This window comes from Anopheles moucheti, chromosome 2 (assembly GCF_943734755.1).
Source record: "Anopheles moucheti chromosome 2, idAnoMoucSN_F20_07, whole genome shotgun sequence".
In the NCBI taxonomy this organism is placed as follows: domain Eukaryota; kingdom Metazoa; phylum Arthropoda; class Insecta; order Diptera; family Culicidae; genus Anopheles; species Anopheles moucheti.
In genome coordinates, this window is record NC_069140.1 from 75,097,866 (window position 1) to 75,121,953 (window position 24,088).

The 24,088-nt window shown below is 44.2% G+C and overlaps 4 protein-coding genes across 4 annotated transcripts; 2 read left to right on the forward strand and 2 right to left on the reverse strand.

Moving 5' to 3' along the window:
• Positions 1-77: 77 nt before the first annotated feature.
• Positions 78-1,070, forward strand: LOC128298235 (uncharacterized). Its single transcript, XM_053033981.1, has 2 exons — positions 78-398; positions 467-1,070. The coding sequence occupies exons 1-2, from the start codon at positions 147-149 to the stop codon at positions 1,028-1,030; spliced, it is 816 nt and encodes a 271-aa protein (XP_052889941.1). The 5' UTR covers positions 78-146; the 3' UTR covers positions 1,031-1,070.
• Positions 1,071-1,109: 39 nt separating this feature from the next.
• LOC128297994 (zinc finger protein 271-like) lies at positions 1,110-2,257 on the reverse strand. Its single transcript, XM_053033717.1, has 2 exons — positions 2,051-2,257; positions 1,110-1,988 (listed from the first exon to the last, which is right to left on the reverse strand). Exons 1-2 carry the CDS (start codon positions 2,237-2,239, stop codon positions 1,227-1,229), a joined length of 951 nt encoding a protein of 316 aa, XP_052889677.1. The 5' UTR covers positions 2,240-2,257; the 3' UTR covers positions 1,110-1,226.
• Positions 2,258-7,885: 5,628 nt separating this feature from the next.
• On the reverse strand, positions 7,886-9,409 carry LOC128297331 (zinc finger protein 277). The gene has a single exon (XM_053032957.1). It carries the CDS (start codon positions 9,338-9,340, stop codon positions 7,994-7,996), a length of 1,347 nt encoding a protein of 448 aa, XP_052888917.1. The 5' UTR covers positions 9,341-9,409; the 3' UTR covers positions 7,886-7,993.
• Positions 9,410-10,134: 725 nt separating this feature from the next.
• LOC128299282 (uncharacterized) lies at positions 10,135-22,771 on the forward strand. Its single transcript, XM_053035190.1, has 4 exons — positions 10,135-10,239; positions 11,425-11,875; positions 12,292-13,600; positions 13,701-22,771. Exons 3-4 carry the CDS (start codon positions 12,301-12,303, stop codon positions 22,016-22,018), a joined length of 9,618 nt encoding a protein of 3,205 aa, XP_052891150.1. The 5' UTR covers positions 10,135-10,239; positions 11,425-11,875; positions 12,292-12,300; the 3' UTR covers positions 22,019-22,771.
• Positions 22,772-24,088: the final 1,317 nt, after the last annotated feature.

A 24,088-nucleotide genomic window follows, 5' to 3' on the forward strand; every position in this document is an offset into this window, starting at 1 on the left:
TTCGGGCGAAAAGCGATGGCAGTTATTTTGAGCGTGGGGCGAAAATGAATTGTCCTTTGTACCGTGTATACATGCAAACTCTTCAGGCTTTTGTTTTTAAAAACAGAATGTACAGGACATACTGAAGATTCACATGAAAATCAAACATGGGATCTGTTACTATTGAGTTAGAAGCCCCGTTTATTACGCAGGATTGTTGCACCAAAATATTGCGCACAATATTTGAGCTGTTGCTGTACAATCGTAGCCAAATCCCCTTTCCGTACTCCACTTTTCGGATGTTGGCGAAGAAACTGGATGCGGATAGTGTCGATCTCGATTCAGTTGCAGGTGTACAAGTGAACAGGCAGCGAGAAAAGGTTCAGCATGTGATCGATTGTGCTGAACTGGTGCTCGAAGTAAGTCCATTGTGTTAAGTACAAAAATATGTTCCCGTTTTACTTTAGATGCCCGTTTCATTTTATAGACACTAGAAAAGATACTGTCGAAACATCCTGTGAGCGAGCTAATGATCCTGTTGGGCAAAACCGTCTACACAGCCAAGGAAGCTTTCATTGTAAAACTACCATCCGCTGACGTGAATCATTTCGGCAAAAACCATCAGCGAAAATGTGAACAAATTCTTCAAAAAATTGGGTTACAGCTTACTTTATGTGACGAAATTATCACCGACTCAAACTTGGGCGACACAAACATTCTCGTTATGGTACAATTGTCGACTTCCAACGAACATCAGGTTGGCAGCATGTATGGGATGAATCTCTCGGATGATTATCAACTGCCGCGAAAGTGTGTAACATATTCGATTAACCTGAAAACGACAGAAGACCACGGGGATGAATCAACTTACACTTGTTGTAAACGGTTAAAAATTCACAACGAACATACGGAACAACCTTCACCGTCTAGTGACAAACAACACGAGTTAACAACAATGGAAACTGATATGAAACCGCACTGGTTTCTGCTAAACACGGTAGTAAGTGGCTTCTCAATAAAATCTGCAAAGCATCTCAAAATATGGCATTGACAAGTAATGCCTTTATTTTAGCTAACAATAAAAGTGAATTTTCAAATGTTAGTTCATCTTTATTATTTGTAGAGAATAATTACAATATCGGATATAAAACAGCAATTTTAATAGCAACATGATTTGACACTAAACAATAGACAGTACCTTAGCATTCATTCATTAGCATAGAATTTTTTTAGACTTGCTCTCAGCGTCATTTTTTTGATGAATGTATGTACCGGATGTGGGAAATTCGCTCGCTGGATGTGGTAAATCGTTTGCTGCAATGCGGACAAGCGTGTGGCTTTTCCCCCTTGTGCACCTTCAAGTGCACGTACAGACCATTGCGCGAGGAAAACTGTTTGCTACACAAAGAACACTTGAAATGCTTTTCCTGGCTGTGTGTCAGTATGTGCGCTTTTAGTTCCGATCCCTGTTTGTACGTTTTCGAGCACAGTTTGCATTTGTAAGGACGCTCACCGGTGTGAGTCCGCATGTGTCTTGTTAAATCATCCGATCGTAAAAACTGGCGATCACACAGGCTGCAAGCTTTCTTGATGTGGCCAGTGTCGTCGTGTATCCGAGAGTGTCGGCGTAACGTTTGCGGCTGACTAAAACTCTTGTCGCACTTGTCGCAGCTCCATCGATTGTCTTTCAGTTTTGTCTTCAATTCCAAATTCTTGCCATCGATTGAGGTTGGCTCGGGGTGTTTTTCTCCATCGCCTTTAAAAGGTGTACTTGTTACTTCTTCAACATTCACGATGTCCTCCTCCTTGCATGATTCTTGTGGAAATTGCTCAGTTCTCTTTGGTTTGGATCTAACTTTGGAAGTTTTTGCCGTACTCATAGATTTGAAATATTGTTCCAACAGCTTGTCTGATTGTTGACATTGTTCGACAAACTCATACGCGCTCTGTGCTCGAGATGTACAGTTGGCACAAATGCTCGTTGGTATCAACTCTCCATGTGATTCAAACTGAAAATATACATGCAATGAGTCTTGAGCTAGTAAAAAAAAGAGCAGGGTTTTTGTCTTACCTCATCGTTCACAAAAATAGCTAGAATGTCGCGGAAAGAATTCACATGCTCCATACTGTTTGGTTTCACGTACACATCGTCGATGTGATATAAATCCGTCTGACTGTCGGATTCTTCCGAAAAACAAACTCGGCACACGTCCGGTAGTTTTGCTAACCTTTTCTCCAAATCCTTGCAGCTTTCTTTCATGTTCGTATCCGGAAATGATTCGCTTCATTCGATTGATATTCAAATGATGCAGTGTCGCTTTCAAACATAAACAAAACAATGATGAATTTGACGTGTTCTTCTTCTTTTTCAGCACCATGTTTTGCCTTGCTGAATTAAGCTGCATTCGACAGTTGGACACTGGAGAGTAACAACGTGTTTTTCGCCAACTACTGTTTAAAAAGTCGGTTAAAAAGCGATAGTGAGCAGCGTGGTGGAAGTTTAAAGGGAATAACCCCCCGTAAATAAAACAAACAGGTGATACAAAAGACAGTGATAAAATCGGATAGTGTATAGAAGCAAAGTGGATATGGGGGTCGTGGACCCCGGAGGGGGTGTCCCCCTCAAAAACTATTTCGAGGTACTAGAGGACCTTGGCGAACCGAGGAGAAAAGTGGGAAGAAAAAATCGGAACACGATGGCAATCGTGAGCGAAGCCGCAGACGATTCGCTGTTTCTCGTAATGGAGTCGACAACGGAGGAACGAGACCTAAGCAGGTGCAACCCATTTCTGGTGCAGAAAATCTTCACCAACGCCATTGGTAGCAACCCAGAGTCCGTAAGTAGACTGAGAGGAGGGAAACTCCTTATCAAGGTAAGGAACGAAACCCAGGCCAGAAAGTTGAAAAGCGTGAAAACGATACCAGATAGGGTAGGGGCAATAACGGTAAAAGTGCAAGAACACCCGACGCTGAACATAACTAAGGGGGTCATAAGGAGCCCTGACCTAATGCACCTAACGGAAAGTGAAGTTCTTGCCGGCTTAACTGGTCAAAAAGTTACGGAAGTCGTAATCATGAAAATGAAAAAAGACAAAGAGCTGATAAATACCAAGACAGCCATCATTTCGTTCAAATCGACACACCTGCCCAGATCAATTGATTTTGGATGGTATCCAATCAGAGTAGACCCGTACATCCCAAGACCCATGAGATGCACAACGTGTCTAAAAATTGGTCATACAAAAAAATGGTGCAGAGGAGAAAAAATTTGTGGGAACTGTAGTAAACCGATGCATGAAGAAGAATGCACGGAAACTAAATGTGTATCATGCGAGGGTGATCATCCTACGCTCAATAAAGACTGTCCAGTTTTCAAGGACGAAATGGAGATCCAAAAGATAAAAACTTTAAGCAGAGTATCATACGCAGAAGCTAGAAGAATTAGACGGAGCCAATGCCCTACGATTCCCAGAAACTATACAACAAAAGAAACATCATACGCACGCACGACAAAACCAACGCAACCCGAGACTAGTCTCGCACACAACGAAACACACATAAGTACAGAAAAAAAGACCAAACTAAACGAAATAAACACTAAGCAAACAGACAAGAACACTAAACCAACAGAAATACAAAAAACCAACACACAACAAAATACTACAGAAATCACATTGAACACTAACACAACGAACGAGACAAGCACAGACTCCATCCAAAGCCTCTCCGAACATGATGGCGATATAGCCACTCAGGCGGACAGCGCAGATGAGATGATACTATCAGAAAACGAAAATACAGACAAAGATCCAACCATGACCATAAACGGAAAAAAAATACCAATAAGCAAGCTAACTAAAGAACAACTAACGAACATCATACTATAGTAGTGTTTATTTGTAGCCATGGCTCAGATAAAACTGCTACAGTCAAACATTCAGAGCTTACCAAAGAACAAAGATGAACTAACCTACATTCTCAACCAAAATGGATGTGATATAGCCTGCCTTCAGGAAACTTGGCTGAAGGTGGAAGAATCATTCAAAATAATAGATTTTAATATAATTAGAAAGGACAGACATGACGGGTACGGTGGCAGCGCTATACTCGTAAGAAAAAACATTAAATTTGAAACAATAAAAGTGCACGAGGATAGCAATATGATACAAACAACTGCCATAAAAATACCGTCAACGGGTCTGGTCATCACCAGCACGTACGTTGCTCCCAGAACGGATCACAGCCACTTTGTTAATATATACAAACAACTCCTCACAAACACGTCCAAAGGGAAGTTTAGGATACTAACAGGTGATTTCAACTCGCACCATACATACTGGGGTGACCATCATACGGACAAAAGAGGAAAAATACTGTTGGAAGAAACCAACGAAAGTAACGCGACAATTTTATTCAATACTGAATATACATACATATCGACTGACCCAAACAAAAGAGACTCTGCCATAGACCTAACCATCCCGTCATGCAACCTATTAGGCAAAATTCAAAGAGAAATTTTAGACAAGCATATCGGAAATAGTCAGCACAAAATAATTTTAACGAAGGTCCAGCTCTGCACCCCTCGCACTTTAAAAAAAGTACCAGTCCTCGGAAGAATTTACAAAAGAATTCACGAAATGGATCATAATAATTTAGATATTACCACAGCCACCAAAACCATAAAAAATATCATAAAGAACAACCAAAGGGTGGATAAATATCAGGCAAAAGAATGGTGGACAGAAGAGTTGGAATGCTTATGGAGGAAAAAGAATGAAGCAAGGAAAACATTCAACCAAACTAAAACAATAGAAAGCCAGATAGAGTTCAAAAAACACCTTGCGAAGTTCAAATACACTAAAAAACTGTGCAAAAGAGCTAACTGGGAAAAACACTTGGAGGAAATTGATGCCCAAACGTCTCCACACAAACTGTGGAAACTGGTTAAAAAATGCAACAATTCGGAAAGTCCCAAAGAAGATAACATCGTCCACAAATCCAAAGAGCAGGCAAGTAAGTTCCTCAAATTGAACTTTAGCTCACCAAACAAACATCACGCCATTCAAACGATCAATGCGAGGGTTGACTACGACCTGATAAACAACAGGGATTGGCACCGTATTCTAAAAAAGAAGAAGAACACAGCACCAGGGGTGGACGGAATAACATTCAACATGTGGAAAAACCTAAATGAAAAATGCACAGATGCGCTAGTAAAAGATATCAACACCATCTGGAAAAAGGGAAAAGTAACGAAAGCAATGAGAAGAACTAAGATTATAGCCATCCCGAAACCTGGTAAAGATCAAGAAGAGATAGGCAATTATAGACCCATTGCACTCCTTCCCACGCCACTAAAAATCATTAATACGGCGGTTCTTGAACAAGTCAACCAAACGGTAGAGAAGTACATGATTCTCCCAGAAACAACCTTTGGTTTCAGGAAGAACAAATCCACAACAAGCGCCATGAATGTGATAACGAACATGATCAAATGCAATAACAATAACAAAAAGATCACTGGGGTTATTTTTATCGATATAAAAAGTGCCTACAATGGGGTCTGCATTAAAAAATTGATTGAATCACTCAGGGCATGCTACCTACCGGAGGAAATAGTTGCCTGGATAGGCAACTACCTCAGAAGAAGAACAATCGAAATCGACACGAGCGAGGGAAAAATGACTAGGGTCATAACAAATGGGCTTCCACAAGGGGATGTATTATCACCCACGCTGTTTAATATTTTTACAAGAAACATTCACGAAATGAATGACACAAAAATTAGAATAATACAATATGCAGACGATATAGTTTTAGTGGAATCGGGGATATCTTGGAGACATGTTGAAGGTAAACTCCGCCGCTCGGTGAAAACACTGACAGAGAAAATTAAAGAACTGGAGTTGGAGATCAATGGGGACAAATGCTCGATGATGTGTTTCCCCAAGCCCGAGCCCAAAATACAGGTACAAATAGGGTCTACCAAAATTCCATTGAAGAACTCACATAAATTTCTCGGGATCACCATCGATCAAAAACTCAAATTTAATGAACACATAAAAAACATGGCACAAAAAGCAAACAACAGGCTGAACATAATGAAAATGATGTGCTCCAAGAGCAAAAATATAAATCCACAAAAGGCCATACAACTTCACAGGGCTCTAATAAGGGGCAGTGCGGAATACGGAATTTCTCTAAGTGGTAATGCGAACAAGGCGTCTTTCCAAGTGACGAAAAAGATACTAAATCAGTCGTTGAGGAAAGCAACAGGGTGCACAAGGACTACCCCATTAAACACCCTAATGGCTATATCCACCGAAGTGCCTTTAGAGATAAGAACACAGTACCTGATTAACAAAGAACTGACAAAAGAGTTTGCACACGCTTCGTTGACCCGTAGTTTAATATACAAACAATTAAGATCAAGATCCCGCACCAAACTAACAGCTCAAACCAAAGCATATATTAAGAATAAAGATATCTTCGACGCCCTAAACCATTACCATTTTAACGACGCAAAATGCAGCGATTTTAAAATGATTATAAATACCAGCATCAAAAACATGGCCATGTCCAAAGAAAACTCCAACTCAGATATGCTAAGACAATTGTCGATACAGACAATTAACGCTGACCATCAGAGTGTAAAAATATATACAGACGGGAGCATAAGAGACGAAAACTGTGGTATCGGAATAGTATTTATAATAAATTCCATAGAGGAGACAGCAGTGTCGTTCAAATTAGAAAAACCGGTATCCATATGCACGACGGAACTGGTAGCTATAGACAAAGCTTTGGAAATGGCACTGGAAAAAGGTTTAAAGAACCCAGTTATCTATACCGATAGTAAAGCGGCATGTATCATATTGGAGAAATCATTAGAAATCTTAACAGTTGATGAACTTGTAGGAAGGATCCTAAACAATGGGGAAAGGTTAGAAGCGAAAATTCAATGGATCCCCAGCCACGTGGGCGTCGAAGGAAACGAAAGAGCAGATGGTCTAGCCAAAGAAGGAACAAGCACGAGTCGAATCATAGACAATAAACTCAGACAAAAAGATGCGCTATGGATACTGAAGAAAAAAGCTGAAGAAGAGGCCAACAATTGGTATAAGGAAACGTGCGCTACCAAAGGAAAAAAATTTTATAAATATCAGGAACAGTTAACAAACAAACCATGGCACAACAACATGGACCTCGCAGCAAAGGATATTAAAACAATAAACAGACTTATAGCTGGACACGATTATGGCAACTATTGGCTCAGTGTAATGAGGATAATCCCGCAAGGCAACTGCGTAAACTGCGGTGTGCCAGACACAGCTACTCATAGAGTATTTTACTGCGCCAAGTTCTGCTTGGAACGAGCCAAACAGCCGACGATAAATGAAGAAAAATTTCGGGAAGGATGGAAAAAAAGAAATACAGGTATCATAAGCAATGTAGTTAGATTTATACAACAAAACAAAATATCCTTTTAAACCTCTAGTCAATTATTTATTTACTCTTTTAAACCGTCTAGTCAGTAACCGCTGGTAGATGAAAACATCGACATCCGGTCCGAGCAGGCCCGGAATAAGGCTAATCGAAAAGAACATACAGGAGGAAATGCCTGTACACCAGAAACCAGCACTGTAAACGTAAAGAACGTCAGATGGTGTTACCAAAAAACACCAAACAAGAGAAACAATCATCAGGAAGGGCATTAGCAAAAGGAAAAAAGGGCATATGGCCATTAGTTGCCGGCTCTTTAGAAAAAAGAGGTAGATTGAGACTACTCAATACTACGGAGTAACTAGGGAAGGCCCAGGAAGCTGGATTCCTCAGTCATACCGGAGAATTACCTCGCAGAGAAGAAGAAGAAGAAGAAGAATTAAGCTGAAACGCATTTATAAGGGCAGATCGGCTAATTGATCTCGTGGTAGTTTATTTTATCACAAACAAAACATAATAAGGATCGCCGTTCGAAGGATGTTTACGCTTTCTCGCCACGACACAAACGTTACATTTTGAAGCTTTCTAGTGATAAGGATTCAGCATCAAGATTAATGGACGTATTAACGCTCTCCGAAATAACAACCGATGCTTCCTCCTGCGATATATCATCCTTTTCATTCTCAACCTCCTCCAGGTGACACAGGAACTGGTCGTCTTCGTACGTGGGAAAGAAGTACTCCGGTTGATCCCAGGCACAAGTTGCTTTATCCAGCACAAAGTGGTCGGATTCTTCCAGGTGCTTACACAGACTCTCATAGTCGTTGTACTGCTCGCCACACGCTATACACTTGCGAATGTGCATTTGTCGTCGAATGAAATTGACCACTTTCACACGCTGGTAGAAACTCATTCCAACTACCGACTGGTCAAAATGGAACTTATGCTTTTCCACCATATGCTGCTTCAGCCGGTCGATGCTGGTTTCGGTATGCGCACAGAACAGACAGGTTGTCGTCTGTTCTTCACCATTCCAATCGGACCAGTCCGAATCGGAGTCGGAATCCGACGCAAACACACGACTTTCTTCTTTTCGCTTGGCGATAGGAACATATTCGGGCTTTTGCTTTAAGCGATAGTTGACGAGAAAAAAGCGATCATAATAATGGTTGTCAGGATTGATGCGCTTGTGTCCCTTCTTGCGCATGTGTTCCTTCAGCGTTGGCCGATCCTTGAATAGCTTTTCACAGAACAAACAGAGCAGCTGGTTCAGCTTTTCCTGCACGATATCTATTAGTTCATCCACAAACACCAAATGCTCCGGTTTGCCCAGCAGCAGAAAGTGCTTTGTGTAGAGATGGCTGATGTATTCCGGCCGTGTTTCTGATCGATAATCCCGACAGTACAGACAACCTCGATGGAAAGTTCGATCCGTTCGTTCGAACTGGTGTCGCGTTAGTACGAGATTCAGCTTATCTCGCCGTAACCGTTGCCGCAATTCGTAATCCAAGGGTTCAACGTCGCTCAGTAGAAAGTATTTCTCGTTCTGCGAGGTAGTACCGTCGGGCAGTTGGTTCAATAGCATCGAGGAACAATATTTCTCAACCGGGTCATCGTTGAATTTTTCCTTCCAATAGCAACAGTAGCTGGGTAGGCAGGCAACTTCCTTCACATCGGCCACCACCAGCCGATGGATCATGTACAGATGCGCAAGGTATTGATCGGAACCATTTTCGGTACTGTGAAAGTCGTAAACATTGCTGCAAAACATGCAAGGCACTGCACGCTCGTTGACCAGAGATGTAGGAGGCTCCAGTGATGTGTCTTGGGCAAAGTTAAGTGGTCCTATGATAGTTGTTTTGGACGACGTTTCACCACCTTCATCGCCGTTTTTGGTGGTTACATTTGCGCTCATCGCCAGATCAGAATTCACTTCGACTATTTGATTCTCGCGCAGGCAAAAGAAACATGTTCTCGTGTTATTCGTTCCGGACACGAGCATGGACATTGACGTTTTATTAAAAAAAAAATAAACCAACGATACGGCAAAAGATTTTGAGCATCCATCACAAACCCCCCCCCATATCTGAAGCTGAAAACGAGGCGAAGAATCGAACTAGGTACCATACACGGTCGCAAAACGCATGGTTTATGACGGGACAATTTTTACGCAGACGTCAACATGAAGCGTTCGAATAATTTATTTACATTTTAACTTCTTTCCCTGAAAATACGATTGTTTTACAAGTTAAGAATCAATTGGCATGATCTTTCTCAAGGAAAAGGAGGAGCTGCATGCAGCATCACCAGTCTCTTCGATTTTAAACGAGACCAGTCCAAAGGTTCCACCCTTTTTCGTAGCAGTCTGATGCAAGATTCACAGGCGTATGGTTCCACATTTTCTTTGCCTTCTTCGGGCGCTAGAATGATCCTCGTGCTAGAGAATCTTCTGTAAAACATTGGAAAACATTTTATGCCCAGAAAGATGCTTCTATCGCAAAACTAAAGAACAAAAACACGATTCCACCGTACCGGATGCGAAGAACCTAATCCTGGACCCGGAGAGAGAGCGAGAGAAAAAGAACAAGAATTCTTGTTAACGCTTCACGGATCGTTCAACCAAGAGAGCGAATGCGTCAAAGCGAGAGAGGAGCGATGATGGAAGAAAAATAATACGGTCGCCATTACGTTTTCGCTTGCATGATAAACGTGTTGTTAGGAAAAACCGTAAAAGCACCTAGAAAAAGGTGCGACCAGTGGCTCAAACTACCAGCAAACACAAGTTCTCGACACGTGCTACAAGAAAACGGTGGAGTACGTAAGAATTGTGCTGCATTTGGGGGTGAAAATAGTGTTTGAAAAGTTCGCATGTTCGCTCATTGCGGGTACCCCGTGTGTGGTGTGTGCGGCATCATCTCGCTTGTCTCGTTGCTGCTGCTGCTTCCGTCTTCCGTCGCGCTATCGTCATCGGGTGTGACAGTCGACGGCCCAAGCACAGAGAGATTCGTCCCTGAGCTTGCTGGCACTGACCAGGGATGGCGGATGTTACGCCTGAACAGAACTAAGAATTTCCGGACTGAGCAGGGCTTCTTTGCATTGAATATTGTGGAAGCGCAAGGCATCAGCGAGCGGCGTATCCGGACCGTAGACGAAACAATATTTCCAAGTAGCTCCCCCATGAACGCCGTTCGATTGTGAAATTTCAAGTGTGTTGCAATTACGTCGCTTTTTGACGCACTACGGTTTTTTGGGTTTACTACGCCTTAAAGCAGGCCGTGTGTTTAGGGGGTTGCATATTGTAGCCCCACACCAAATATGTATACGTTCAGCGTCAGTAAATTGAAATTGCGAATGAAGGTCTATCGTGTGTGTTTATGATCGTCTTTTAAAATATAGAAATAATCAAACAGTGCATCGCCGATCAGGAAAGAAATATGAACGCGCGCGCTTTTTTTGCCGTCATATTCTCTCTCACTTACCCACGTTACATCAAGCCAGTGTTTCTTTCCTGCCTAGCGTTGCATAGCCTACCCATGCCGACTGTAAGCAAGTCATGGTTGAGTGAGTGAGCGAGCGTGTACGTTTGTGTGTAGTAGTGGTGGGAATATGTTTACCCGTGTGCGGCAATGTTTACTTCCCTTTTTAATATTTGATGGACTGCTTTCGCACACACAGCCAAACGTTTTGTCAAACGTGCTGCTTTGTGCCAATGGAAACACGCGTGTGGAATTATTATTTAGCAAAGGAAGTTTTGTTGTTTAGCGGCGTGGGCAATGTAGTTTCGATGAATAGGCAGATACGGATGCGTGTGTCTCCACCATTGTGTGCGTGAGTGTTGAAAGGTGTATACGACAGCAATGCGTACTAGAACATAAAGAAAAGGTTATTTGTTCTGGTCTTGTTTTGAAACACATGTGACAGACCATCGTCTGGTAACATGTGTCCAGGTGGATTTAAGAAAGTGTTTCCAGAAAGTAAAATACATTTCTTATTTTTTAGCTATTAATGTGATCAGTGAAAAGTATTTTTCTCGCTCTGGACAAATTCGCGTACCAATTATAGTGTAGTAAAAACAGTGAACAATCATTACCCAGCGTTCAGGCAGCATAATATTCTGGCTGTTATTCTGATGTGACGTGTGTGGCCGCCACCAACGTGGGTGTGTTTGTAAATGCTCAATGTTCTCTGCCCGTAGTTCGGTGGGCGTCGATGTGTAATTTCCATTGCAATTGCATCAGTGCAACAATAACACCTTCAAACGCCGGTACTCCAGTTGTTTACGTACGAATTTGGAAACTAAAGGATACGAACGACCAATGCAACGTCCTTTGTAACCGAGGCAACACATGCAAACAAATTTTGTCCCGATTGAAGACGACGAACAAACACCGCTTGTACATGTGTGTTTATAGGCTGCAAACACAAAATAACACAATAATTCCTCAGTGAGGTAAGTACCGAACCGACGCGGTCTTTATACTACCTTTCGTACTCTACAGCCGTGCACTAGAATAACTGTGGTTGTGGTGTGTGTAGAATATCATTTCATGGAGCGAAAACTGGTCTCGCAGCACATTTTCTTTGTTCACATGCTGCTGCTAACTGTTTTCTTTCTCTCTGTTTACGACTATCGAAGCGTTTGCGGGTATGTGAATGTTTATAGATGAAAGTTGTGATAATCAGTAAAGATAACGTAAACACTCCGTTCACTCTTCTGTTTTGTACAGTTGTTATAACGAGGTTATGAAAACGACGGAAAAATACTACTGCCGATTATGATTATGTTGAAATCAGTTTTTTTGAGCCGAACACTTTTATATATTTTTTCTAAAGTGATGTTTTTGTTTTTATACCGTTTTTTATCAGGTTTAAACTATGGACCATGAGAATGGATGTGAAGTCACTTTTACTTCAACTGATAAAATTACGTCAACAGAATACAGTATACAGTCCGGTTGCAAAACAAAGCCGGCGGTCGACCCTCACGTTCGTCTATCAACCCCAATCGATACGGAAGTTGCAGCAATGGAGGAAGATAAGAAATCATCGCATGCAGGACAAAATCCAGAAGAAAATACCGCAGACGACAGTGCCGCTTCGGCGGTTCCACCGACTTCAGAAGCAAATACCGATCCCAAAATGGAGAAACCCTTCGAGAAATGTCAACAGAAGGTGGCAGAAACGGCAGAAGAGAAGGCGGCGTTTTATGTACAGAAACAATTGGAATCTCTTGCAGACGAAACAGGTGACATTAGCGGAGAAGTTGAAGGTGGAGCTCTCAATGGCATTGGAGCGGACGGATGTGAAGTGGACGAAAGTGTGGTATCAAACGTCGCGAAGGAAATGGAACAACCGACTTTGTCAGCCCGATGTGATGAACATTCGGAAAAAGAATCCAGTGGAAAGGAAACCAGTGTTTTGCAGAATACGGACGATTCGCAATTGGATCCATCCGGGAAATCATCCTCCAATAAAAATGAAACTTATTTCCCGGAACCCGCAGTTCCGGTTTCCAATGAGATAAACCTTGTTAAAGACAGTGAATCTTTGGAGGATCATACAGATACCGGTGGTTTTCTCATGGTGCATGAAAAGGAACAATCGGCTATGCATTCTACAATGCAGAACCAGCACGAAATCGTTAGCTGCATACCAGGCAACGTGTCTGTGAAAGAAGAATGTAGCAACTCGGAAGATTTGTGTTCGAGTGCGGTGAACTCAACGTTAACAAATCTTACTCATGCAACGAAAAATAGCGAAGAAAATATTGAAAGTGTAAATATGAATCCTGTAAAAACGTCTGAAGCTTCTGAAGCACAAGATACACGTATCGTAGCCGTCAAATCTGCGGGCATTAGCATAGATTCTAACGAAACAATAAAATCGGAGCCTATAATTATTAGAAAATCGCTTTCCGATCCAGAATATAAGCACAGTAGTCCTGTCAGTGTCACTAACGATAGCGGTAACCATAGCCACATCAAGCCAGCGATAGAAAGAGAAGAAGAAGAAATGCCATTACAGAACTCGCATGATAGGAGCAGATCAACGTCACCCTTGGAAGAGGAAGGTATAACGAAAATTAATCATCCGTCGACGGATTGGCCAAGTTCGTGCATCAAAGATGTGAATATATTGAGTAGAGAGCGTGCAACAAACATAAAACATCCAGAAGGTACGTAGCACATGATTTAAGATACTGTATTAACTTTGCACATCGTCTTGGAAAATGAAACGTGAATTAATTGAATAATTTCATTCGTTCTTATTTACAGATACACTTCTAAATGATGGAAGTTCAGTGGCTTTGACGGGAACGAGTAAAATTGATTTTTCTGACGCCGGATTGAAGGGAGGTGGGTTGCTTGCACAAGAAGCAGCATACAATCAGAAGTGCAGTGTAGAAAACGAGGAGAGCAGCCAACCTAATAGTTTAAAACTGGAGCCGCAGGGCAGTAGTCATCAAGAAATGGAGTGTGCAGTAGAAAAGGAAAAGATGGCAGATTGTGTAATTGCTACTGGTGGTAATACGTTAAAGCGGCGTGCATCAGACACTCCCCTAGTGCAGGAAGATGAACAGAGAAGGAGGCGTATGTCCAGTGGTGAAATACAATCCAAACAGATAAAGCTGGACGATCAAGAGTTTGTATCTTCAAATTCTGCTAACGACGATAGTTTACGCGCAACCGTAGAAAATGTATCTCCTCGACGAAAAGATACTAGTTTGCGGGATTTGAGCCATTGTGAGCAACATAATCCGATGGAATCTTCTACAGTCAGTGATACTGTTCGTATGATAGAAAACGAAAACTTCCAAGAATCGGAAACCTTCACTAATGAAAAGTGTGATGAGGAAAACAACCCCAATAGTTTGGCAGATTTCGACAAGTCATCCCTTTCCTTTGAATCGTTGGCTGAACAAGAAATGATGCGGCCTATGACACCACGCGTACCAAAAGAACTGGAAGAACCTGTAGAGAATTGTGGTGCTAAAACTCTTGATATTGCTGCAGAAGATGACCGGGATATTCAGTTGGAAGAGGCAGATGGCAATAGTAGCAGTAGTAGCAACAGCTCCAGTTCATCGGACAGCTCGTCGTCATCGTCCTCATCTTCGTCTTCTTCATCCGAGAGTGATAGTTCCGGTGATGAGGCAGACGCCGGGGAGAATGAAATTCGACCCGCAAATCAATCAGTTTCGGCATCTGTACAATCGTTAGCAACAGAAGCGGCGGAAGGTAATGTTTCGACTGTTCCGGAAACAATACGGCAAACTGCACCATCCGATCACGACTCTTCGGAGGAAAGTTCGAGGGACAGTACGGCGATGGAAGTGGATGAGTCGGCGGAATCCGATGAAGACAGACCGGGCAACGGGGAGGACGAGGCAAAAATTACTAGAAGCGAAGGTTTGAAGCTATCTATATCGTTGAAACGTTCGTCGACTGTGGTGACTCCAAGCAGGAGCGAGGAACAACCGAAAACAGCAACGGTGGCCAGTACAGTTCCTCCACCTTTGCAGCCAGTTGATTTCAGTAATATACTGAAAAAGGGTTTACTATTGAACGAAAGTAAGGAACTTATCAAGATCGACTATAATCAGGTACCTGTGATGAATTATTCGCAACAGGTCGCGTCTCCCAGTGAGCCTGCGATAGTCGGACCACTGTATGAAATCGAACCGGCACAACAAATACCACATCGGCTAGGGTGCAACATTAATAGCAGTTTGACGGCTGGAAACATTTTAAAGAACACCCTGCTGGCGAAACATTTAAACAGCGTTGGACAAGTTAGCGGTCCGGTTTCGTTACTGAACACTCCAACCCAGGACGAATCGTCGGATACGATGGACGAAGATAATCGTTTGGTGATAGCGGAAAAACAGCGCCGCTATCGAAAAAAGAATAATCATAATCATCCGTCTGTAACTGCCGCGAACCAGATGAACTCAATTCTCTATCCGATTCATCAAGTACAGCCACCCTACCCATTTCTTGCTAACTGTCCTACGTATCCTGGCTATACCACATTTCCGTATGTTGGCGAAGAAGGATTGCAACACACTCTGAACAACACGACAGTAAACCAACAATCCAAGCCAAAAAATAAAAAAGTATCCAATACCTCGCGGACGGTGGATCGAAAGAAGCGGAATCAATCAAAACCTGCAGTTGGTACCGATGGCACAGCAATGGATGATAATTCTCTTATCGATGCTACTAAATATCCTTATTCGCAAGTTCTTACGCATTTGAAGCCGCGAAAATCAAACAAACCGGTTAAACAGCACCAATCAGATCAACTCACAGTTTCGCTTCCTTCGAATCCAGTGAACTTCCAAAGTAAAAGCACCATCAACATGTTACCAGATGCAATGGCAAATCCTCAGCATGTTCCACCGGTTCCGCTAACAGACAAAAAGAAAGATAAGAAAAAGGTATTTCTCTGTTCGCCATGTGGGGGCACACATTACGAGAATTGGAATTTGTTTTTACACATGCGGGAGGTACATCGCAAACACATCTGTCTGTATTGTTTAGGAATTTTTCCATCGGCTGAACGGTTAGTGAATCATCTCGGAACAAAACACGGGGTATTGAAAAAGCATCACGGAAGTTTGGAGGAATATTTGCGGCAGCGGTATCATGATCAAGATCGAAAAGGGGCATTGGATGGTAGCGTGAATCCGCAGTCATTTGGTCCGGATCATAAAGCCGAACAGCAACCAGTCTATCTGATGTGCACACGCTGTGAGCATATGTTTGAAAGCACCACCAACGATTTGCTCGAAAAGGAGGAACAAATCCGTGGACACGATTGCGCCAACTATCTAGAAGTATGCAGCAACTGTGGGCAGCTCAAACAGTCCAAGCATCGGTGTGATGGATCGAACGGCATGATAGCAAGTGGCAAAGGAAAGGAAAGGAAAACGCTAAAAAAGCCCATTGTGGGTGACGGACCGCCACTCGAATCGAGCAATGGACCTTTTGCAACCGGCACGAAAGTGAATGGGAATGTGTTAGGGAGTGATACCAATATCGTTACCGGAGAATTCACACCATCAAAAGGAAAGCCTTCAAAAGGAATCGGTAAATCTTCGAGCAGGAAAAAACAACCTCCGGCACAAAATATTGCGTTACAACAAGAACAACATCAGCAACAGCAGTTTATTGGTAGTTCTATTTTGCAAACACAATTGCTACGGGATGTCAAACATGCGTTGGAACAGCCTCCAAGCGATGTGGGGTACGTGACCGCTTTTCATCCTGGCTTGAGCAATGTAGATCCCGCACAAGCTCAACGTACTCCGAAAAGTAATGTTCATTTACATAGTCGTCCTCTGTTGAATGGAAGCTTTTCTCATCATCCGGAATATGTGGCACCTATCATTTCTTCTACTCCACCATCTAACACCACCACCGCGGCGGTCGAAACGTTGTTACCCATTGTAGCTCAACAAGTTAGTGAACCGCAGCCTCCGCCGATAGTTACTCCTCTAGTGCCAAAGTTGAAGGTGAAAATACCAATTCAGTATCTTACTCCGATGGAAAGTGAAGAATCTTCCGCTGACAGTGAGGAGGAGGAAGTGGATGAGGAAGAGAACGAAGAGGACATAGAAGAAGTGGAAGACGATGAAGCAATTGAAGAAGAGGCGGAAGGAAATGCAGAGATGAATGAAACGAAAGAAGAAAACGAGAGCGATGCTGCAGTAGAAAACGAACGCTTAGCAAGTGGCGCCATTCATCAACCAGAAACCTCAGTGCAGCATATCGAAGAGGCAAAGGAACTATTATTTGAAAGCAAAAACGATAACCAGAATGAATTGAAACAGGCACAACAATCGCATCAAAACGCAGCTAATGCGGAAGATACTGTTTTGCAGGAACCAGTTCCAATGGACATCGATGAGAGCCTTATGATAGAACGAAGGCGAGATGTGCCAACTAGAACATCGCTTGATCTAAACTCCCCGCTCGAAAATGTTCCTCCTGTAGAAGAATCCTTCACATGCACAGAAGAACCTACGCTTACAGACCAGGAGTTATCGGCAGTTAAGACAGAAAAGGAAGAAAGGGACAAAGCGCATCCAGTTGATATGGAAATTAATTCTCTTAAAATGGAGACCAATCCGAGTGAGGGATTCGGTGACGATGTGACAACAGAAAATGCAACTATGGTGAATGAAACCACAGAACAATCGATTATTAACGAGATGATGCCGGATATGAAATTACCTGGTGATGAAGTTGATACATCGGTCAGTGCCACCCATCCTACCGACGTATGTTCTGCAAAAGATCAACTGATGATTGCTGATAGTGACGCTCAACTGTTTACCCTTTCGCTAGACGAACCGCTTGATCGCATCACGATTCGGGAGTTTCTTAGGATATGTTTGCGTGAAACGGTCCCATTTTGTCTGTATTGCAACCATGCCCGGCGTATAGCCGTTAATGGCCGTCAACTGGTCCTCCACATCATCGCGATGCATCGATTTCAGGCAACAGTCAACAGTATCACGGGTGAAGAATTGTTGCCCGAAACGATTCTACATCGTTTACTTAACTCACTGGACGAGCTCGAAACGGAACGTGCGTACATGAACGTGGAAACCTTCGATAACTCTTGGACAACGGAGCAACGAACAGCAGTACCGTTCGCGAAGGTGTTCGAGTGTTTCCAGTGTCGCTTCGTAACGGTGGTGCACAAGGAGCTGTACCTGCACAACCGCAAGATGCATCAAAAGTCCGTACTGCTCTGTCTGATGTGCAAAGGTAACTTCTTCAGCTACAGCGAACTACTGTGCCACATGTGCCCGGGCGTTGCCAATCACACCACTGCTTTGGATTACGTGTTTCGATGCTGTGTGTGCAATGTGGATGGCATTCCATCTGCATTTCGGTTGATGGTGCATTTGCGTAAGCGGCACTTTACGTGTGATGTTTGCTTGGAGGAGTGTCTCGATCAAAGCCGGCTCTCGAACCATGTGTGGAAGCACAAACTGCATCATCTGTGTTATCGGTGTGGCATCGGCTATCGCAACAAGGCGGACATATTGAAGCATCTGTTCTGGAAGCATGGTACGGAGGGTGTGTTTTGCAAGCGGTGTCTGCAGAAGAAATGGCCCCATGTGTATCATTTCTGCGTACCACCGGCACAATTCGTTTGTGAGGTATGTCAGGCAACGTTTAATCGGTCGGTAGCGTTAAAAGTGCATCGGCGCTTGCACAGCGGAGACGCTAAGTATCCTTGCAGTGAGGATGGCTGTGAAAAGCGGTTCATCTCGAAGAAGCTGTTGCTCAAGCACGTAGATCGGCATTATGTTGAAAAATCCGAGATTGAAAAAGAGGACATCAACGCCAGTGGGGCAACGAATCCTCTTCCAAGCGTTGACGAGGCAGCTGATGATGAGAAACTGTCATCGAACGTGGATGCGACATTACCGAACGAATTGGAGAGAAATTCAACCTTGGCTACATTGAAGACCGAAACACAGACGAACGAATCAGAAGAAACTGGCAGCGCTCCGAGTTCGGAAAACCCACCTTCTGAAGGTGACGCCAGCGGCGATGTAAACGTTCGTTTTACGGAAGATACAGTTGAGAAAGGAACAATTAAAAATGAGGAAATGGATGAATCGAACAACACTGCAGATAACAAAGAGCAACTGCCGGGTGTATTAACTGGAAAGGAAACTGCAACAGAACAAGTATCCACTGAGGGTGAAGCAGTAACGATCGAGTCGAAGGACGTGTCAACTCCGGTTAAGAAATCCAAGAAAAAACGAAAAGCAAAGGATGACGATAAGTCCGTAGTAGATCTGATGAATTTGCCTGCTTTGAACCTTTCCGAGAGTGATAGTAGTGACGATTCGGATAACGAGAACTCTAATGCTAGCTTGAGCTCCAGGCGATTTATGGACATCGCCGAGGCAGAAGAAGGTGATCAACAGGATGATCTCATGGAGTCTGTGCAATCCTCAAAGTTGGTTGGTGCTAGTGCTATGGATGCGGAGCCGAGTGTTGACGATCATGATACAGCAGAGACCAGCATCCCCCAGCGAGTGGAGAGTGAAGCAAACGTAGATGAAGTGACAGAGCAAAACGAAAAATCATCTCAAGAATTAACGGTTTCGTTAGATCCGATTGCAAATATATGGAACAATTTCAAACGTTATCAGGCTAACCATCGGACGACCAGCCGGAAGCAATCCGCAGACGAAGAGCAGCGATTAGAAGATGAACTGGTCGAACGGATGTTGAAAAGTACGATTCTTCATGTATCTCAATCGGATCACGATTACTGTATGTTGTTTAAGCCTATTATGTCGGAGGCAGAGCTGGAAGCCGAACTACAAACCAAACCCCCGCAGGAATCGCTTCTTCTGAAAGGAAATCGAATTTTTGAAGAGAATGCAGAAGAAACAGACAGAACACCCGAAATCAAAAGCCAGGGTTCCAGCAAGCGCAAAGAAAATCAATCATCGGATAGTGAAGATAGCAGTGATTCCGATTCAAGCTGTGAATGTGGTTCCAACTGTAGCTGCAGTTCGAGTTCCAGCAACAGTTCCAGCTCCAGTTCGGACGATTCAGACAGCTCGGAGAACGAAGATGCTAGGAAAGGCAAAAAGAAGACGTCCGCTGGTGATCTATCCAAAAAAGAAGGCGATAATACCCTGACAACGGGCGCCGAAGTTCTCGCGCAGCCCGAGCAGGAGGATGTGGAAGAACTGCCGCCACCGGAACCGGTTGATCCGGACAGTGTGATCGTTGATTCAGACTTGTATACGGAGGAGTCAGAAACGGACGAAGAATTTTATGATGAGCATCCCCAAAAGCTTGCCAATCAGCTGCTGGCAGAGAAGCGCCGTCAACTGCTGGCACAGACGGGTGCTACAAATGCCATGATGAACTACGGCATGGTGGAAAATAGTCGACCATCGACGCCTTCGCTACCGCCGGAGGAAATGGTACAAGGGAAGAAGAAGATTAAACCGAAGAAACGTAAACGCGACCGTAAGTCCTCCAAGCGCTTAATGTCGCCGGCGAGTGCACTGCATGAACAAGCGGTGCCGGTCACCGCCCCTGTCGCACCCACGATGGATGTTGTTTCTTACATACCCCAACACGTCGCTTACCAGTGGCCGGTAGGTGATCAGCCGTTGTCGAATTTTATTCCCAACGCTTTCATCGATGCAAATACGCCGAATATTGCTACACCAGCGGTTCAACATCTACATCAACAGCCGCTAATAACCCCTGCGATGGCTCCTTTAGAGACACCACCTGTACTACCGTCGATTCCTGTGCAATCCCTACAACCAACACTCGCCGCCAATGAAATGGGAAAAATCAGTGCCCCACGTCTCAGTACGGGCAATAGTTCGGAATCGGATGCACCACTGAAGCGATCGCAACGGAGCCGAAAGCCAAACAAGTTTTATGGATACACAAGCGATGACGAAAGTGCGGGAACCTCGCTACCCCTGCCTCCTGGCATTACACTCTCGACAAATCCGGAGAAGTCGATCCTATCGTTGATGAAACCAACTCCACCACCGAACCTAGTGTGGAGCAAGGAGGATCTGCCATCACCTCCGACCAAATCCAGCAAGACGACAGGAAGCAGTGCTAGTGGTAGCAGCAAGATGTCGTCCTCGTCATCCGGTCAACGGCGCAGCGTAGATCATCTTACACCGGTATCGTCGCGACGGAATTCTGGCGCTGGTATGTCGCAGGACGAGCTAAGCGGTGCACCGCCTACGATTGCGCCGATCGAGCAACAGCCGAGTATCTATCCACTGCACACAGCAGCGACAATGGTTAGCACGTTGTTACCAGGGTCGGTTGTTAGTACACCAACACCCCAGCATCATCCTCCGTTGAAGTTGAAGCTGTCACTAGGCAAAAAGGCGTCCATTGCTACCGTTACACCCAAAAGTGTAAAGCAGGCTGGTACTAGCAGGCGCCGCAAACCAACGCCCAAAACACCGAAAGTGAAAACACCCAAGTCTGCACCTGCAGTGGTTCCGAATTTACAAACTTCGATGGCCAGCGTTGGACCGGGTCCGTTATCGGCTCCACTCGTACCAACAGCCGGCGCCCTATACCAACTTCCATCCGTAGCAGAATCACGACCAAAAATCCCACCAATCGGTTCATTTCCCAGCATACAGACGAACCTGTTCCGGCCGAATCAGATCCGCGTCCCGGCAGGGTGGCGTGCTCCGACGGAGGGCGAATCCGTGTACTGTTACTGTCGCGCTCCGTATGATGAGGTATCGGAGATGATCGCCTGCGATGACGATAACTGTCGCATCGAATGGTTCCACTTTGAATGCGTCGGTATCATTATGCCACCGAAGGGCAAGTGGTACTGTCCGGACTGTAAGCTGAAACAGGTGCAGTCGGGTGTGGTAGCGCCGTCAGATGTTGCAGGCGGTGAGCAGGAAACGTCGAAAAGAACGCTACACCCTGCTGGAGATGCAGGAGATCAGGGAATGTCTTCCGTAGCAGCAGCGGCATCAACCAATGGGTCCAGCTTAGCACAACCATCCTCCGCCTATAGCCACTGGGGTCAACAGCCATAGTTGGAAGATCGGAGATGTTTGGAAAGGGGTAAAAATAAACACGCTTATTAAGTAAACACAAGGATTGACGAGTATGTAGCCGCGCTGTATGTAGCGGGCCAGCATCCGTTGTTTAGCTTTATGATTTTTGGTACGTTAGGCTTAGACTAGGCTAAGAGCTGTACTTTTTTGTGGTAGGGCGGTTGGCTTATGATACACGTAGTTACGATAGTGTAGCATTATCGGCAATAGATCGCTACTGTTGGGAATAATAGGACGACTAGCTCAATGTTGTGAGAAAGCGGCGCCATACCCAGTAAACCTCCATCATCCTTGTGCACCTGTTTCATGGTAGTTGTGATTAAACGGGCACACAGCATTCAATGTAGCTATATATATAAATGTTTGTGTGTGTGTGTGTGTGACGCGCGTGTGTGAGTGTGTGATATAGCAATTCCTAGAAGAGTGAGAAGAGGTGAACAAAAGAAGAATTAAAAAAAAAACAATGGCGTTTACTTATATTGCGTGCACTGAACAGGGAATACCGAACACATTAAACAAAAACTAACAACACAAGCGCTACTTGAAATAGTGTGATGAAGCAGACAGAGGTTGTAGGGTACTAGGCGTGCGAAGCTGTATGATCCTTGTTTCAACATGGTTTGTCTTTTTCCATCTGCTCCCTTACTGCACGGACACGGTGGAGTTGGGAGGGAGTGTGGGGAATAATGTTTGATCTCTGTGCACTAATTTAGTGAGGGAATAAATTTATGAAGCCAACCTCGCCGTGATGCGTTCCAGCCCTTAAAACGGAAAGAAACCACGACGTCTCGTTTTCGGTTCCTTCGTAGGAATGGGATATGTAGGTTCTGTTTTTAGATTTATATGGTGCTATCTAAGATCATGTCCTCACATGGATTGAAATCTCTCAGGGTCCTTTGCTACTACCAACGAGATGGGCTAGCTTGTCTACTCTTCTACCTAGCGCTAAAGAGGATCATCCTCGACTCGGAGGTGAAATCTTCGGCGACCATCTTCTAGAAGTCAATCCAGTTCCTGGCATATGCTGATGTCATATACATCATTGGTTTACGGCTCTCCTACGTAGCGGATGCTTTCCAAAGGATTGAACTGGCGGCAGAAAATCTCGATTGTAATTGTGGCTCCACCAACAGCCCTACGAACGAATCCTAACTTACGTAGAGCTCCTGACATACAGACAGGTGAGCGAACTTGCGAAGTCGTCCATAATTTCACCTATCTTCAGGACAAAGATCAGCACCGACTACAACTTGATGCTGAGATACGCGCTGGCTGTTAACCGGTCTTTCTAAAGTCTGAGGAAACTTCTCTACTCAAAACACCTGTCGTGACGAACGAAGCTGGAACTATATATGTTGTGTCGTCACTCGTTAAAAATATATGCTGAGACAATTACACATTAAAACTCGTTTATTATAAAATTAAGACACGCACGGTAACATGAAAAACGACCGTCTCCAGTGGACGCACAAACGAGAAGAGAGACTGCACCAACGAGACAAGGGCCACACAAACGAGAAGGGCCCCAAGGATCGCGAGAGCGATCGGTACGCGCGAACAGTCTACGGCACATCGGTTGCTGTCGGTTCCCAGATAGCAACAAATAATAGACTGGCTGCGTACGTGACCAAGCTGCACACAACAATATAGAACTTATATAGTTCTAGTACTCACAATCGCTTATGAGACATGGACTTTGTCCAAAACTGTCGAAACCCTCTTAGCCGCGTTCAAGAGGAAGATTTTCAGAACATCTTGTTTGGCCCCGTATGTGTGGAAGGACAATGGAAGAGCCGCTACAATGTCGAGCTCTATGAGCTGCACGGCGAATTTACTGTCGTTCAGCGGATTGGCCTGGTCAGGGTCCGGTGGACAGGTAATGTCATGGTAATGACACCGGACGACCCGGTCCGTAAAATCCTTTTAGGTCGTCGTCCACATGGATCCATAGAGGATGTGTGGTAGGCCCAAATTGAGATGGAGTGATGGCGTTGATGCGTGCGTCAGAAAGTTCGGGATCATGGATTGGCAGACGAAGGCGGTCGACCG

What these genes read in the sequence shown, in the direction of transcription:
- LOC128298235 (XM_053033981.1), top strand. Translation starts at nt 147, where the DNA reads ATGGGATCTGTTACTATTGAGTTAGAAGCCCCGTTTATTACGCAGGAT. An exon ending in GTGCTGAACTGGTGCTCGAA is followed by an intron (nt 399 to 466) that starts GTAAGTCCATTG and finishes TTCATTTTATAG; the next exon opens with ACACTAGAAAAGATACTGTC.
- LOC128297994 (XM_053033717.1), bottom strand. Translation starts at nt 2,239, where the DNA reads ATGAAAGAAAGCTGCAAGGATTTGGAGAAAAGGTTAGCAAAACTACCG. An exon ending in CTATTTTTGTGAACGATGAG is followed by an intron (nt 1,989 to 2,050) that starts GTAAGACAAAAA and finishes GTATATTTTCAG; the next exon opens with TTTGAATCACATGGAGAGTT.
- LOC128297331 (XM_053032957.1), bottom strand. Translation starts at nt 9,340, where the DNA reads ATGAGCGCAAATGTAACCACCAAAAACGGCGATGAAGGTGGTGAAACG.
- LOC128299282 (XM_053035190.1), top strand. Translation starts at nt 12,301, where the DNA reads ATGGACCATGAGAATGGATGTGAAGTCACTTTTACTTCAACTGATAAA. An exon ending in AAACATAAAACATCCAGAAG is followed by an intron (nt 13,601 to 13,700) that starts GTACGTAGCACA and finishes TCTTATTTACAG; the next exon opens with ATACACTTCTAAATGATGGA.